A 17427-nucleotide genomic window follows, 5' to 3' on the forward strand; every position below is an offset into this window, starting at 1 on the left:
GCTTCAGATAAGCAGTAAATAATTGTTGTCCTTGCCCTCTTAAGTCAAAAGCTCTGGATTCTAATATCAGGACTACCATCTATTATCTAAATAACCTTGAGACATTCACTTAATCTTTCTGGAACATATATTTCTCATTTACAAAATGAGATACTCTGCCTTTATAAATTATTTTTCTAACTTAATAAATCTATATTTTTTGATGGCTTACAATTCAATATGATGAAAAACTCTCCTAATTTGAAATTAATTTAAGTAAAAAAGGCAGAGGAAATGAAAGATTTTTGTTATCTAAAGATGAAACAGCTTTGATTTAATTTTCAGGTACGTATCAATTTTATTCTCCTGAGTCTGTACCTCTTGGAACTCATCTTGGAAGGATAAAAGCCAATGACCCTGATGTGGGGGAAAATGCTGAGATGGAATACAGCATTGCTGAAGGAGATGGAGCAGACATGTTTGATGTCGTCACTGACAAGGATACACAGGAAGGGATTATAACTGTCAAACAGGTTTCTTCTTGCTGTCTTCATTTCCTCCTTGAGTGCTTTATAGTTTATTTTTGCTTTTCAAGGAAGAAAAGCCTAGGATTTATTTTTCCCATCCTTTACATGCTTCTATCCTTCATATAAGTGGGAATAGTTGTGATTTCACTTCAAATAAGTTAAGCATCTTTATCATTGACAGTTAAAAACTGTTATAAAACCTCAACAGCTTGTGCTTATAGTAGACAACAATCAAACAAGGATTAGATACTCTCAAAAGTCTTTGTTTTATATTTCTCCATGGTATTATTTCATTCACTGTTTAAAATATTTAAACTGTTAAGTGTGATGGTTTACTAAAATAGATGAAGCCTGAAGATGTTTGATTTTTAAAGCAGTGGGGGAGAACATTATAAAGCATTACACAGAATAATCAGGCTAAATACTGATTACTTTATATCATGCTAATTTCCCTGCTTTCATTCACATCTTTTTTTCCACAGTGGTCAGATTAATAATTTATTTTTTCTTTTTAAAACATAGTTTTAGAACTGTAGGACTTAAGGAAGCAACTTATGTGAATGGTTTGTTAAATCTCAATTTTATGTTCCTGCTGATTTAAATTTTTTATAACTTTAATAATAATAATATAGTAAGAAATAGCCTATGTATTTACTAGATAATACTTCATTTACCTATGACTACCAAAATGTAAAATGCATTACTAAGTGTGAATCAATCTTAATGTATATACTATTATACAGAACTACTCCTTGTAAATGTGTAAGGCAAAAAATTTTTCCTAATTTATTTGTTATACCCATGAAGCAATAGTTGGGAAAGTTATTTAACAAGAATTACTGGGACTATTAAGAGAGGTGGTTATTAAATTTTGAAATTGTCTTCCATTTTTATGTCTACTATATTATACTAATTTTTCTTATTTTATTTAACTTCAGAATTTAGATTATGAAAACAAAATGCTGTACACTTTAAAAGTGGATGCAAGTAACACCCACCCTGATCCACGATTCCTGTACCTGGGACCTTTCAAAGACACAGCTGTGGTCAAAATATCTGTGGAAGATATGGATGAGCCTCCTGTGTTCAGCAAAATTTTTTACTTGATAGAAGTAGATGAAGATGTAAAGGAAGGCAGCATCATTGGACAGGTTACAGCATATGACCCAGATGCCATGAACAATTTAATAAAGTAAGTATTTTGAGAAAACTTAAGTCTGAAGAAAAATGATAACCTCACTACTTATAAGCTGTGTGAAAAAAAATGTACCATGTATGATCAAGTACAGTAATACAACCAAACACTTCCATAGCACAAACTTTTAGCTGGGCTGTCTTCTAAGTGCTCTGGATATATTATTTCATTTGACTCTTATCGCATATTACAAGGTAGCTCCTATTATTATATCTTTCTGTAGATGATAAGACTAAGGTACTGAACATTTAAATAACTTGCCAAATAATTAGTCACTGGCAAAGCTGGGTTTGAGGTTCAGGCTGTCTGGCTCCAGTGTCCATGATTCTAATCCCTTAGTTATTGATGTAATTCTTGTCTCATTGCCCTTCTTAGATAAACCATAGTTCGAATAATAAGATATCTAAACAAATACATTAGAAAAGAAGTTCTTCTAGAAAAGCTTAAGAGATGCCTTGAAAACTGATGAAAAACATCTTTTGAAAATAGTCCCTAGGCACATTTTACATCAAAATTTTTGAGAAGCAAAATATCAATTATATTCTATTAATAAAACAAAGAATTGGTAAAACGAGTAATGATATTTGAGAACAGTAAAACTATTAAACATTGGTATAGTATAGTAAAGAATAGTGTAATACTTTCCCAAAATTTGAATATTGTATTAACCATTTAAAAGTTTTCAAATATGCCAGAAACTCTGCTTAAGGAGAATATAAATATAGTTGTGACATAAATGGGTGAATAGGATGGGTGGATGAAGATGGGTAGGTATGTTGATGAAGACAAAAGAGACAGACAAATAATATAGTCAGTTAATGTGTGGCTAGTAAGATGCCTAAAATTATGCTTTGTTTAAAATTTAATTTTTTATACAACAAGGACCGACTGTATAGCACATGGAACTGTACTAAATATCTTGTAATAACCTGTAATGGAAGGGAATGTAAAAAAAAGAATATATATATTTATATGTATATATAACTGAATCATTTTGCTGTATACCTAAAACACAATATTGCAGTAAATAAACTATATTTCAATAAATTTTTGATCAAATTTAATTTTTAATTAAGAAATATAAATGGTTAAATATTTATTGGGAATGCCCAGATTTCCTGGAATTCATATCATACCATCACATAGAAAATCAGTGAGCACAATACTAAGCATATAAGTATTAAATTTAGTTTAAGATGTAATAACTATTCATGTTATTTACAAAGCAACGTTTGTTGCACTAAATATGCCCTAATTTATATTTAATTTGTTGGTCAATTAATATATTTTTAAAATAAAGAAAGTTTGTGAAATTTTAATCTGTAGTTAGTACTCAGAGTTTAGCTTGAAATATTTGGTTAGTTTTAGGTTAATTAGAATAGAATTGACTTAACTTTCTCTTTTAAATAAATGTTCAGGTTCAAATTATATATTTTGTATATTGCTAATTAATTTAAAAACATGACATAATGATATCAATGCATAAAAGATTATTTTACTGACACTTTTGTATCAGCAACCATGAAATGGATTAATTTAAAATATTCATATTATATAAAACAGAACTCCTAAAATGAAATGAATAAGTAATCTAGTTTTCCAGTGGTCTACAAATATGTGCCAGCATTTTTATATCCAAAATGTTTATTTATTTTTTAATGAAATTGAGTGTGGCTGATTGGTTTTGGCATCTCTTATATGTGCATTTATTTTTGTAAGTAACAAAAAGAAGTTTAAAGTGTTTTTGTGTTCTTTGCAATATTGAAATAGAAATAAATCACTTATATTAAAAATGAATAATGGATTGTCCATACCAATAGCTATAAATGCTCAGTAAGTATCTGTTCTTGATAGATTTTGAAATTTTCAAAAAATAGTATTCAATGTCTTTTCTACTTCAATTGTGGCACCAGATTCATGACATGAGACAAATATGTTGCCTATCCTTTCCTCTATAAAATAATTGTTATCATTTATTGAGCCCTTGCTATGAGCTGGAAACTATCCAAAGAGCTTTATATTTATTAGATCATTTAAACCTCATCACAACATTATAAGGTGAGTACAACAGTTATCATCTACATTTTAAAAATATTTTATTTTATATTGGAGCAAAGTTGATTAACCATGTTGTGTTAGGTTCAGTTGCACAGCAAAGTGATTCAGTTAGACATATTTATGTATCTATTATTTTTTCAAATTCTTTTCCCATTTTGGTTATTAAAGAACACTCAGCCAAGTTTCCTGTGCTGTACAGTAAGTCCTTGTTGATTATCTAATTTTAAATACAGTAGTCAGGGCTCACAGACTTAGAGAACAAACTTATGGTTAAACAGGGGGGAAGGGTGAGGGGGAGGGATAGATTGGCAGTTTGGAATTGACACATACACCTACATTTTAAAACAACATAAATTGAGATGCAAAGAGTTTAAGGAACATTACTAAGGACACTGAACAAATAATTAGCAGACTGAGGTTCAAACTATTGATGATCTGAATGCACAGCTAATATATCTTTAGCAGATATATTCTGCTTTCTTACTGACCTAATTATTAATTAGAGATAATTAATATTGTTTCACATTCATAAACTGCTTTGACCGACCTCAGTGGTACAAAGCAAAGCCTCAAGGACAAAATTATACAAAAAGCAAAATCTGGCTTTTGTCCCTCAGAATTTGGTCTAGTTTTTCATCATTTTTTCCATTTCCCACAATAGGAAATTTCTTTTTTTTCCTTCCACCTTTATTGAGATATAATTGACATATAGCACTGTAAAAGTTTAAGGTGTACAGCATAACGATTTGATGTGCATACATCATGAAATGATTAATGCAATAAGTTTAGTGAGCATCATTCATCTCATATAGATACAAAGTTAAAGAAACAGAAATTTTTATTTTTTTTCCTTCTGAAGAGAACACTTAGGATTTACTCTTTAACAAATTCTATATATAACATACAGCAGTGTTAATTATATTTATCATGTTGAATATTATATCAATATCACTAGTACTTACATATAACTGAAAATTTGTACCTTTTGGCTGCCTTCATCCAATTCTCCCTCCACCTACCCCCACTTCTGGTAACCACAAACAAATATGATATTTCTTTATGAGTTGGTTTTTGAAGTATAATTTTCTTACAACACTATGTTTTTTCCTGTTGAGCAACACAGTAATTCAAAATGTCTATACATTTCAAAATGATCACCATGATAAGTCTAGCTACCATCTGTCACCTTACAATGGTATTACATAGTTATTAACTATATTCCCCACACTATACATTTAATACCTATGGCTCATTTATTTGCCAAGTAGAAGTTTGTACCTCTTAATCTCCCTCACCTATTTCTTTCCTCCCCTATACCTTCCCCTCTGAGAATTATCTGTTCTCTGTATCTATAACTGTTTCTGTTTTGTTATGTTTGATCATTTGTTTTGCTTTTTAGATTTCACGTACAAGCGAAATCATACAGTATGTGTCTTTCTCTGTGTGACTTATTTTATTTACTCTAGATCCATCCATGCTGTCACAAATGGCATAATTTCATTCTTTTGATGGCTAAGTAATATTCCATTGTGCATATATGCATATATACCACATCTTCTTTATCCATTCATTTATCACTGGGCACTTAGGTTGCTTCCATATCTTGGATATTGTAAATAATGCTGCAATAAACATAGGGGTGCATATATCTTTTCTAATGAGTGTTTTCTTTTTCTTTGGGTAAATACCCAGGTGGAACTGCTAGATCATATAGTAGTTTAGCTTTAATAGTTTTGATGAATCTCCATACTGTTTTCCATATTGGCTGCACAAATTTATATTCCCACCAACAGAGTATGAGGGTTCCCTTTTGTACACATCCTGTCAACCTTTGTCATTTGTTGTTTTTTGATAATAGCATTATGACAGTTGCAAGGTGATATCTCATTGTGGTTTTGATTTGCATTTCCCTGATGATGAGTGATGTTGAGCATCTTTTCATGTGCCTGTTCACCATCTATATGTCTTTGAAAACACGTCTATTCAGAACCTCTGCCCATTTTTTAAACAGGTTGTTTGGTTTTTGTATATCTTGGCTATTAACCACTTATTGGATCTATTTTGGCTATTAACCACTTATTGGATCTATCATTTGCAAATATCTTCTCCCAGTCAGTAGGCAGCCATTTCATTTTGTTGATTGTTTCTTTCACTGGGCAAAAACTTTTTAGTTTAAGTCCCATTTATTTATTTTTGCTTTTGTTTCCCTTGCCTGAGTAGATATATCAAAAAAAAAATATTACTAAGACCAATGTCAAAGAGCTTATTGCCCATGTTTTCTTTTAGAACTTTTATGGTTGCAGTTATTACATTTAAGTCTTTAATCCATTTTGAATTTATTTTTATGCATGGTGTGAAAAAGTAGTCCAGTTTGATTCTTCTACATGTATCTGTCCAGTTTTCCCACAACCACTCATTGAAGAGACTATCTTTTCTCCATTAAGTATTTTTGCCTCCTTTGTGGTAGATTAATTGCCCATGTAAGTGCAGGTTCACTTCTGGGCTCTCTATTCTGTTCCAATGATTTATGTGCCTGTTTTTGTACAAGTACCATACTGTTTTGATTACTGTAGCTTTGTAGTATATTTTGAAATCAGAGCTCATGATACCTCCAGCTTCGTTCTTCTTTCTCAAGATTGTTTTGGCTATTCAGGGTCTTTCATGTTTCATACAAATTTTAGAAGATTTGTTCTAGTTCTGTGAGAAATCACTTTGGTATTCTGATAGGGATTGCATTGATTCTGTAGGTTGCCTTAGGGAATATGGATATTTTATATACATTATATACAAAACTGAGTCTTATAATCCATGAACATGGTATATCTTTCCATCTGTTTGTGCATGTGTATTCTTCAATTTCTTTCATCAGTGTTGCATAGTTTAGCAAGTACAGGTCCTTAACCTCTTTAGATTTATTCCTATGTATTTTATTTTTTGATGTGATTGTAAATGGTATTGTTTTCTTAATTTATCTTTCTGATAGTTCATTTTTAGTGTCTAGAAATACAACAGATTTCTGTATATTATCAATAATTTTGTATCTTCCAACTTTACCAAATTATTGATGAGTTCTAGTATTTTTTTGGTGGCATCTTTAGGGTTTTCTAAGTGTAGTATCATGTCATCTGCAAACAGTGACAGTTTTTATTCTTCCTTTCTAATTTGGACGACTTTTATTTATTTTTCTTGTCTGACTGTGCTGTGGCTAGGACTTCTAAAACTATGTTGAATAAAAGTGGTGAAAGTGTGTATCCAGGTCTTGTTACTGATTTTAGAGAAACTCTTTCAGCTTTTCAACACTGAGCATGATTTTAGCTGTGGGCTTGTAATATATGGCCTTTATTATGTTGAGGTATATTCCATCTATACCCACTTTGTGGAGAGTTTTTTTTCTTATATAAATGAATGTTGAATTTTGTCAAAAGCTTTTTCTGCATCTATTGAAATATCATATGATTTTTATTCTTCAATTTGTTAATGCAGTATATCACACTGATTTGCAAATACTGAACAATCCTTTCCTTCCTGGGATAAACCCCATTTGATCATGGGGTATGAACCTTTTAATGTATTGTTGAATTCATTTTGCTAACATTTTGTTATGGATTCTTGCATCTATGTTCATCAGTGGTATAGGCTTTTAATTTTTTTGTGTTATCTTCATCTGGTTTTGGTATCAGGATGATGCTGACCTCTTAGTATGAGTTTGGAAGCATTCATTCCTTTTTAATTTTTTGGAATATAGTTTGAGAGATTGGTGTTAACTCTTCTATAAATGTTTGGTAGCATTCATCTGGGAAAATATCTGGTCCTGGATTTTTGTTTGTTAGGAATTTTTTTTTAATTACTGATTCAATTTTATTTGTGGTAATAAAATAATAATTTTCAATTTCTTCCTGTTTCAATCTTGGGAGGTTGCATATTTCTAAGAATCTGTCCATTTCTTCTAGGTTGTCCATTTTCTTGGTGTATAATTGTTCATAGTATTCTCTTATGATCCTTTGTGTTTCTGTGGTGTAGGTTGTAACTTCTCTTTTTTCATTTCTGATTCTGTTAATTTGGGCCCTCTCTCTTCTTAAAGAGTCTGGCTAAAAGTTTATCAATTTTGTTTATCTTTACCAAGAACTAGCTCCTAGTTTTATTGAACTTTCCTATTGTGTTTTTTGTTTTTTGGTTTGTTTGTTTTTGGTTTTTTTTTTTTTTTGGTCTCTATTTATTTCTGCTCTTATCTTTATAACTGCTTTCCTTCTACTAACTTTGGATTTTATTTTTTCTTCTTTTCCTAGTTCCTTTAGATGTAAAGTTAGGTTGTTTCTTTGAGGTTTTTCTTGTTTCCTGAGATAGTTTTTTCTTGCTATAAACTTCCCTCTTAGACCTGTTTTTGCTGTATCCCAAAGACTTTGGGTCATTATGTTTTTTTCACTTAGTCCATTTACATTTAAAGTAATTGTTGGGCTTCCCTGGTGGTGCAGTGGTTGAGAGTCTGCCTGCCGATGCAGGGGACACGGGTTTGTGCCCTGGTCCAGGAAGATCCCACATGCCACAGAGCGGCTGGGCCCGTGAGCCATGGTCACTGAGCCTGCGCATCTGGAGCCTGTGCTCCACAACGGGAGAGGCCACAGCAGTGAGAGGCCCACGTACCACAAAAAATAATAATAATAATAAAATAAAATAATAAAGTAATTGTTGATAGGTAAGTACCTATTGCCATTTTGTTAATTGTTTAGGGGTGGTTTTATAGTTCTTTTTTGTTCCTTTCTTCTTTTTCTTTTCTCCCTTTTGATTTGATGGCTGCCTTTACTGTTTTGCTTGGATTCCTTTCTCATTTGCATGTATGTATCTGCTATAGATGTTTGAGTGGTATCAGAATGATGCTGGCCTCTTGGTATGAGTTTGGAATTATTCATTCTTTAAATTTTTGGAATAATTCGAGAAGAAGAGGTATTAACTCTTCTATAAATGTTTGGTAGAATTCATCTGTGAAGACATCTGGTCCTGAACTTTTGTTTGTGGAGCGTTACCATGAGGTTGTTACCATGAAGTTTATATATAGCCATCCATGTACATATGATTATTTTAAGTTTCAGATCTCTTAAACTCAAACAGATTTTAACAACCCTGCATTTTTACTCCCCAGCCCCACTCCACATTTACTGTTTTGACATCATATTTTACATCTTTTTGTTTTGTGTATCCCTTATTTATTATATATATAGATGATTTTACTACTTTGGTCTTTTAACCTTCCTACTAGCTTCATAAATCGTTGATTTACCACCTTTACTGTATACTTGTCTTTACGAATGAAATTTTTCCTTTTGTAATTATCTATTTCTAGTTCTGCTTTTCTTTTTTACTCAGAGAAATCCTTTTTCTTTAAATTTGGTTTGTTGGTGCTGAACTCTTTAGTTTTGGCTTGTCTGTAAAACTTTTGATATCTCCATCAAATATGAATGAAGCCTTGCCCAGGAGAGTATTATTGCTTGCAGGTTTTTCCCTTTTCATCACTTTAAATATACTGTGTCACTACCTTCTGGCCTGTGTAGTAACTGCTGAAAAGCTGACTGATAGCCTTATGGGAAATCCCTTGTACATAATTTGTGGCTTTTCCCTTGCTGCTTTTAATATTCCCTCTTTATCTTTAATTTTTGTAATTTAGTTACAATATATCTTGGTGTGGTCCTCTTTGGGTTGATCCTGTTTTGGACTCTGCTTCTTGGCCTGAATGCCTGTTCCCTTTCTCAGGTTAGGGAAGTTTTCTGCTACAATGTCTTCAAATATATTCTTTGCCCCTTTCTGTCTCTTCACCTTCTGGACCCGAAAATGTGAATCTTAGTATGCTTAATTTTGTACTAGAGGTCTCTTAAGTTGTCCTCCTTTATTTTTATTATTTTTCTTTTTGCTGTTCAGCTTCAGTGATTTCCACTACTCTGTCTTCTTCCAGCTTGCTGATCTGTTCTTCTGTATCATCTAATCTGTTGATTCATTCTGATCTATTTTTTATTTCAGTTATTGTATGCTTCATGTATTTTGGTTCTTCTTTATATTTTCTTAACTCTTTGTTAAAATCTTCTAACTTGTCACTTTGTTCATCCAATCTTCTCCCAAGTTCTTTGAACACTTTTATGATTATTATCTTGAACTCTTTATTGTGTTGATTGCTTCTCTCCACTTCACTTACTCCTTCTTGTGAGGTATTATCTTGTTCCTTCATTTAGAACGTATTGCTCTGTCACCTCATTTTGCCTAATTTGCTGTTTTTATTTCTATGTATTTGGTAGGCTGGTTACATTTCCTGACCCTGGAAGTGACCTTTTGTATTAGATGTCCCATATGCACCAGCAGTGCACTCCCCTCTGGTCACCAGAGCTATATCCTCTAGGGGTGCCCTCATGTGGCCTGCATGGTTCTTCTGTTGAGGCAGATTGAATACTGCAGATGGTCTGGTAGGAGTGGCTGGCCCCAGGTCTAGTTGGTTACCAGGCCCTGCCTTGTGTGGAGGCTGAAGGCTGCTGGGTCTCAAGGGGCAGGGTGACATGGTAGCTGGCTCTGGGGCCTCATATATCCCAGGGCTATTATTGGCCCACAGGTGGGCAGAGTTGGTGACTGTGGTGATTTGGGGGCTAGGGGTCCTCAATTTCTTGTCAGCCTGTTGTTGGACAGATCCCAGGGGACCCCTGGACTGGTGTCTGCCCATGAGTGGGTGATGTTGGGTACTGTGGCTGGTTCTGGGCACTAGTGGCAGAGCTGTGTCTTGGAGTCTCTGGTTTCAGGGACCAGGGGCCCCAGAGTTGGTGCCAACCTTCTGTGGGGTAGGGATGGGGCCCAGGGGGTCCTGGGGCTTGTGCCTGCCCACTGGTTGATGAGGCTGGTCCCAGGGCAAGTGCCAGCCCACTGGTGGGTGGAGCATGTTAGTACACCTATTAAACTATCCCCAAAATCTTCCCCCAAAGTTTCCTAATTCCCCTTTGTAATACTTCCCTCCCAAACATCCTGGAACCAAACCCTGTTCCCAGGCAAACACTGAACTACTTTATGGCAATATAGATTAAATTTGATTGGATTTTCTTGACTTTATACAAATGAAATCATACAGTATTTATTCTCTTCTGTCCAACTTCTTTCATTTAGCATAACTATCTTGAGATTTTCCATATTGTTGTATGCATTAATAGTTTAATTTTCTAATTGCTGAATAGTATTCCAAAGTGTGGAAATACCACAATTTGCTTATCTGTTCACTTATTCATTGATATTTTGAGTTGTTTCAAATACTTGGATATTATAATACATTTATACACATTTGTATATAAGTACACATACAAATATTTGTGTATCAGTATTTGTATAGTTACATGCGTTCACTTTTCTAGAGTAAATATCTAGGAGGGTTATGATTGGAACATGTGGTGGTTATATGTTTAACTTTTAAAGTGGTTATACAATTTTACATTCCTATCAGCATGTGTGATGGTTCCAATTTCTCTACATCCTCACCAAACCTTGGTACTGTCAACTATTTTAATTTTAGCCATTCTAATAGATGTATAATAATACCTCCATTACCTTTATGGCTAATGATGTTGAGCATTTTCTTCATATGTTAATATGTCACCAATATATGTTTTTTGATGAAGTGTCTATTCAAAATTTGCCTAAATTTTACTGGGTTATGTCTTTGTTATTGATTTGAAGACACACACACACACACACACACACTGGATACAAGTCCTTTATCAGATATACGATTTGCAAATATATTCTCCCCAAGTCAGTGGATTGTATATCCATTCCCTTAAAGTGACTTTCAAAAAGCAAAAATTCTCATTTTAATAAAATCCAATTTATTAACTTTTAAATGTATGGATGAAGCTTTTAGTGTCTTATATAGAAAGCATCTGCCTAATCTCAAAATTCTCATTGTATTTTTTTATGTAGGAAATTTATTGCTTTTAGTCATATTTATATCTATGATTCATTTTAAGTTAATTTTTATATGGTGTGAGTTATGGATCAAAGTTTTTTTTCCTTTTTTGTATATGGATGTTTACATTGGAAATGCAATGTTTCCTGTACCACTGGTTGAAAAAACTATACTTTTCACTGAATAAACTTTGTACATTTGTCAAAACTCAATTGTTTATATAAGTATGAAACTAGCTCTGGACTCTCTCTTCTATTCCAATTATATATTTATCTATGTTTACAAAAATGGCACACTGTTGTACACCTTTATAAAAAGAGTCTTTAAATTAGGTAGTATTCGTCATTTAACTTTTTTTTTTCCTACCTGAAGTTGCTTGGTAATTCTAGGCCCTTTACATTTTCATATATCAAGTGCTATAAAACAGCCTCCTGAAATTTTCATTGGGATTGTGTTGAGTCCATTGATCAATGTAGGCAGAATTGATAATAACTTAATGATACTGAATATATTAATCCATATACAATGTGCATTTCTCCATTCATGGAGGGTTTTTTCAGCCATGTTTTGTGGTTTTATGTCTACATATCAAGAACATATTTTATATTTTTTTGTTGCTTTATTACACTGGCAAGAACTTCCAGGACAATGCTAAATAGAAGTGATAAGAACAGAAGTCCCTTCCTTCCTCCTTGTCTTATGGAGAAATTAGTTTTTTATTATTAAGTATGATGCTGTTAGTCTATCTCTGCTTTTGTATTTAAAATATGTTCTAGAATCATATAGTTGTTTTGCTTTATTGCACAATGTAACATTCTGTTCCTTTTAATTGTGATGTTTAGACCATGGATTCTTTGGGTTAATACTGTATTTTATTTTGCATTCCTTTTTTATGTTATCACTTTCATTTCTTTTTTTTTTTTTTTTCTGGGTACAGAATTTTAGATTGAGGGCATTTTTTTTTCTAGCTCTATAGTAAAGATTTTTCCCTGCCTTTATGTTTATTTTTCTCTTTGTAACTTAGCTGTTCCTTAGGATGCATTTAAATTTTGTCACTGGTTTTAAGCAATTTGATTATGATGTGATTTTCTATAACATGCTTCATATATTTTGTACTTGATGTTTATTAAGCTTCTTGGATCTGTGAGTTTATGACTTTTCTCAGACTTGGAAAACTTTTCAACCACTGTTTCTCCAATAATTTTACCCTACCCTCCTCTCTTTTAGATCATTTAATTTTAATTATGATAGGTGTCTTGAAAGTGCAACACAGCTCACTGGTGCTCTAATTTTTAATCCCCCCACCTTAATCATTTTAAATATTTCCCATTCATCTTCGAGTTTACTATTTTTTTTCCTGCAAAATCTAACCTGCTTTAATTCCATCAGAGTATAATTTTCAACTCACAGACTGTAGTTTCTCCTCTAGAAGTTCTATGAAAGACATATATCTATTTATCTATCTATATCTATATTATTTCCTTAAACTTTCCTCTAGTTAAATATACAGAATGCATTTAAAGTAACTTTTTAAATATCACTGTCAGCTAATTCTGTCAACTGTGTCATTTTTGGGTTAGTTTCAATTGACAGATTTTTCTTTGCAGTCACATTTCCCATTTTTGCTTACCTGTGATTTTTGATTGCCTGACAAATATTGTGTTTATGCTGTGTTATCTGTGTTATAGCTTTTCATTTCTATAAATACTATTGATCTGTGTTCAGATGTGTGGCTAAGTTACTTGAAACAGCTTAAACCTTCTGGCCCTTGCTTTGGCAGCCCTTTGTCTAGATATAATTTTGCCCCATAAATCAAGTAAGACATTTCTGAAATTCTACCAAAGCCCCATGAGTTATGAGTTTTCTACTTTGGCTGATGGGAATTAGACTATTTCCAGACACATACTGTTCAGTTTTGCTCCCTCTGGTCATTGTAATTGGTTACATCTATGACTTCATTTTATCTGCTCTCATGCATGTTCTGATTAGCACTCAGCTGAAGAGTTGAGCAGGATCCTCTTAATATTTCTGTGGCTCTCTCTCTGTGAAGCTCTATCCTATGAAGTCCTCTTCCCAGCAAATTCTACCCACCTTGGTCTCCCTGGAATCTCAGCATTATCTCCTGAATTCAAGGGACTGACAGGCTCCATCTGGACTCCCACTTCCTGCATTATTGTTTAGAAACCCTCCCAGGCAGCAGCCAGTTTTGAGGATCACATAATTTCTTCCTCTTTTCTCAGGAATTACCCTCTCTGTCTCCTGGTATCTAATGCTTCAAAAATAATTGTTTCATATATATATATATATTTTTTTATTTGGATTTTAGTGGGTTTTGGCAGGGGTGTGTGTGTGTGGTAAATCTAGCCCCGTCATTTTATATTTGAAGAGGACAGTCAAAATATCATTTTGAACATGTTTTTGATAATATAATTGTAGTCATTCATTTTAGAAAAAAGGGATTGCATAGGTAATTTTGTAGCAAATAAGACATCTATAATTCTCCCCTCAGTAGATACTCCAGTGCTATTTATTCTACTTCCATCAAGTATTTCATCTTTTAAACAGTTTATCAATCTCCTATTTTTTAATTAAGTAGAGCTTATATAATATATATGGGTTTATGTATTTTACTAATTGTGAATATTTGCTAATGTCATTACAGTTCTTGATAAACTTCTACTGTATAGATAACATACTACCATGTAGGTAATGCATCACTGATGAAAATTTAGATTGTCTGGAGATATATATCTGATAATTTCCTCATGATACAATTGTAGGAGAAAAATTTCTTGATCAGAGACTGATAGTAAAACTTGCAACCTTGCTTTATGGTATATAAAAGTGGCTGATGCCGTTTTAAGTCCATAGCTCTTCCAGAAATATTTACTTTTTATAGGGTACTCAAGTCTTGCAAAAACAATGGGCAGTAGTTTCACCTGTAAAATCTCAAGAATTATGACAAAAGGAAGAAAAATATTTGGAGAACAAATGAATCTGAAATTATGTTCCTAATATTATACTGTCAAGTCTGACAAAATACAAGGTCATGCCTGAAAATATAACATTAGACTGATTCCTGTTAGCATAAAAATGTATGCAAAAAAAGCTTTAGAAATTCAATTATAGTGTGAAAAACCAGCAATAATTCAACAAGGAGACAACAATATAATATTTAACTCTTTCATTTGCTCTGATAGCATTTAGAAGGATGACTGATCCCCAGAGCAGAAATAGGCTATGATAAACATCATGGAACAATTTCCAGGGAAAGTTTGGGAAGTAATTCTCACCCACCAGTAAATCTGTTCATCAAACATATTTTCTGAAATACATCTGCCACTTGCAACATAAGATTATGGTTACAATTAGCAGCTGTTGTCAGCTCCGCTTCACCTCATTAGTAATCAAGGATTTCCTAAGTTATAGGGTTGATTATAGCTTTACAGGTTCTGAAAGAACATGTTGTCTAATTTCACACCAATTTTATGCTCAACATATTTAAAGGTTCAACAAATTTTAGAAGAAATCAGTTCTACCGCAGTCAAATAGAGAAGTAAATACAAAACAAACTTGCTGGTGAGAAATTTAGTTATGTCACCATAAAATGTACATGATTCCACCATAAACTGGAATAAGTGCCTTCATATATACCAGTACTTATTTAATATTTGCTTGATTTTATTACAGAGAGTAAAGTAATAGTAATTTTAAAATCATGTCAATAATATTTGGAAAAAAATAAAGGCTTGAACTATTTGTTGAAGCAGTATAGCCATTCTCAAGGAAGGTTTCATAGTTTGTAGCTAGAAAACACATTTCTGGAAAGCAGTAGCTGGAAAGGAATGAGAAAACTCATAGCCTAATTATATTGACTTAGTGGAAGATGTACCTGGAATTCAGGAAAGGAAAAGGAATACTATCTTTGATATATTCCTACATATTACTGATTTGTTCTGGTGTAATTTAATTTACATGTTTTTTTGTAGTAAGTGAAAATATAGGGATCTGTTATGTGTTTGATTCTTAATTGTAGAGCTTAAAAAACAAACAAACAAACTAGAACCAGAGTTCAGCTTCCACAGTGTCAGCTCACTTGCGATCTTTTTACCTTGTTATTTTTGCTGCCTATGTGATTGGCTCCTGTTTCTGCAAAAGGTATTCATTCAAAAAGTATGCCAATGATGTTTTCTAAAACTTATTGTTATAAATTCAATATAATGATATCAATAAAGTATTGTTTTAATAAGCCATCTGCTGGGACATAGAGACAGTTTTGTCTCACGTTATGTGTTTATCAGCCTCTTTTTGGTCATTTGTTGTAATCCAGTGTACTTATTATTAATAGGTAAACCTATTCTGTGTTGAAAATAGAGCATTAGCTGCTAAATAAATAAAAATGATCTCTGGGCTTTGAAAAACTGCAAGACATCATTTGCAGTGGGGCAAATTTATAAATACAGATCTAGAAGTTTGCAGTGTTAATGTTAAAGTGAACTATTTATAAATCATCAAAGTGACTCTCCTTCATGAATTCTTAACTTGAAAACGGTGCTTTTCAAGGTTGAACCTAAGAGTAGGGCAGCCAGAAACACAGACCTATTTTGATCCCACATAAGCTCAAAGTGAGTCAGAGCTAGATTTGTATAATGTTAGAATTGTTAACTATCCCTCAACCATAGAAATCTCCATGCTAATCTCTAGGGCATGTGGCAATGGGTAAAAAGTGATTTTTATTTTACTTCTGATCTTTGATGCAAGTGATAGGAAGGAATCCAAGATCTATTCAGCAATAAGCAGATAATGGTTAACTACTGACCTTTCCAACAATGGAGATAAATATATACAGGTGAATATTATGAATTGAGATTCATTCAACACATAGATGTGGTTATGTGGTTATGCTCTTTTATTTGCTTTCTTTTGTGTTCCTTTTAGGATTGTTTGTATTCATAAGCAGAATTTGGTGTAAGTACTTTAGGAAAAAAAAAAACATTTTTTAAATGTTCCAATGTTTAATGTTTAAATGTTCCAATGTTTCTCAGGCCACATTAGGAACTAAACTGTAGGAGGATTGAAACCTAGACATAGGAAACACTCTATTATCTTTTATCTTAGCACTATTTAAGCAATAAAAATTAAAAAGAGAAAATTTCATATGACTTTTATTCTTGATCTTAGTACATTAATGAGTATTTTAAAAAATAAGAACGATCTCAGATCCTTGTCTGACAATAAATGCTTAATTAAAACTCAACATAACTTTTGCTTCTAGGAAATATATACACTACTATGCCTTTTTATATAATTATTTTTATATTTAGGTTTAAAATTTTTCTCTATTTACTTAGGATTTCCCACCCCAGAAGGATAGTTACTCTTGGGCAGCTACCATATGTCACATGAGTTGTTTTTTTTTTTCAATCCCCAAATTCTTTTTATAGCAACCATGTAGAAAAATTACAATCATAATTATTGCAAAAATAGGGAATACTACCATTTCCATGTAGCTCTACTGTACACTGCACACTTCTAAAAGATAACAAGGTGACTGCCCTGGTTTCATATTTTGGGATGAGGTACAGGAAGAAATCTGAGACCAACTATGCCAAGATTTTAGCAATTTTATCTATGAGATGAAATCTAATATATATACATATAATATGTATATTTTCCACATGCCCAAATACTCACTTTGAGGCAGTATTTGTGAATTTGAAACAATAATTTTACAAAATTTAGCA

General features: G+C 32.6%; 1 protein-coding gene across 1 annotated transcript in view; it reads left to right on the top strand.

Annotated features, from left to right (window-relative positions):
• The window catches only part of CDH9 (cadherin 9), a gene marked incomplete at both ends in the record, with an annotated part of 88212 nt that overhangs the window by 59484 nt on the left and 11301 nt on the right, over positions 1 to 17427 (top strand). Inside the window, 2 exons of the mRNA XM_082622069.1 lie at positions 325 to 512; positions 1445 to 1698. Of these exons, the coding sequence (XP_082478195.1) occupies positions 325 to 512; positions 1445 to 1698 (442 nt within the window). The remainder of the gene's footprint in view (positions 1 to 324; positions 513 to 1444; positions 1699 to 17427) is intronic.

The sequence above is a fragment of the Mesoplodon mirus genome (genome assembly GCF_964341445.2).
Source record: "Mesoplodon mirus genome assembly, chromosome: 5".
Lineage (NCBI taxonomy): Eukaryota > Metazoa > Chordata > Mammalia > Artiodactyla > Ziphiidae > Mesoplodon > Mesoplodon mirus.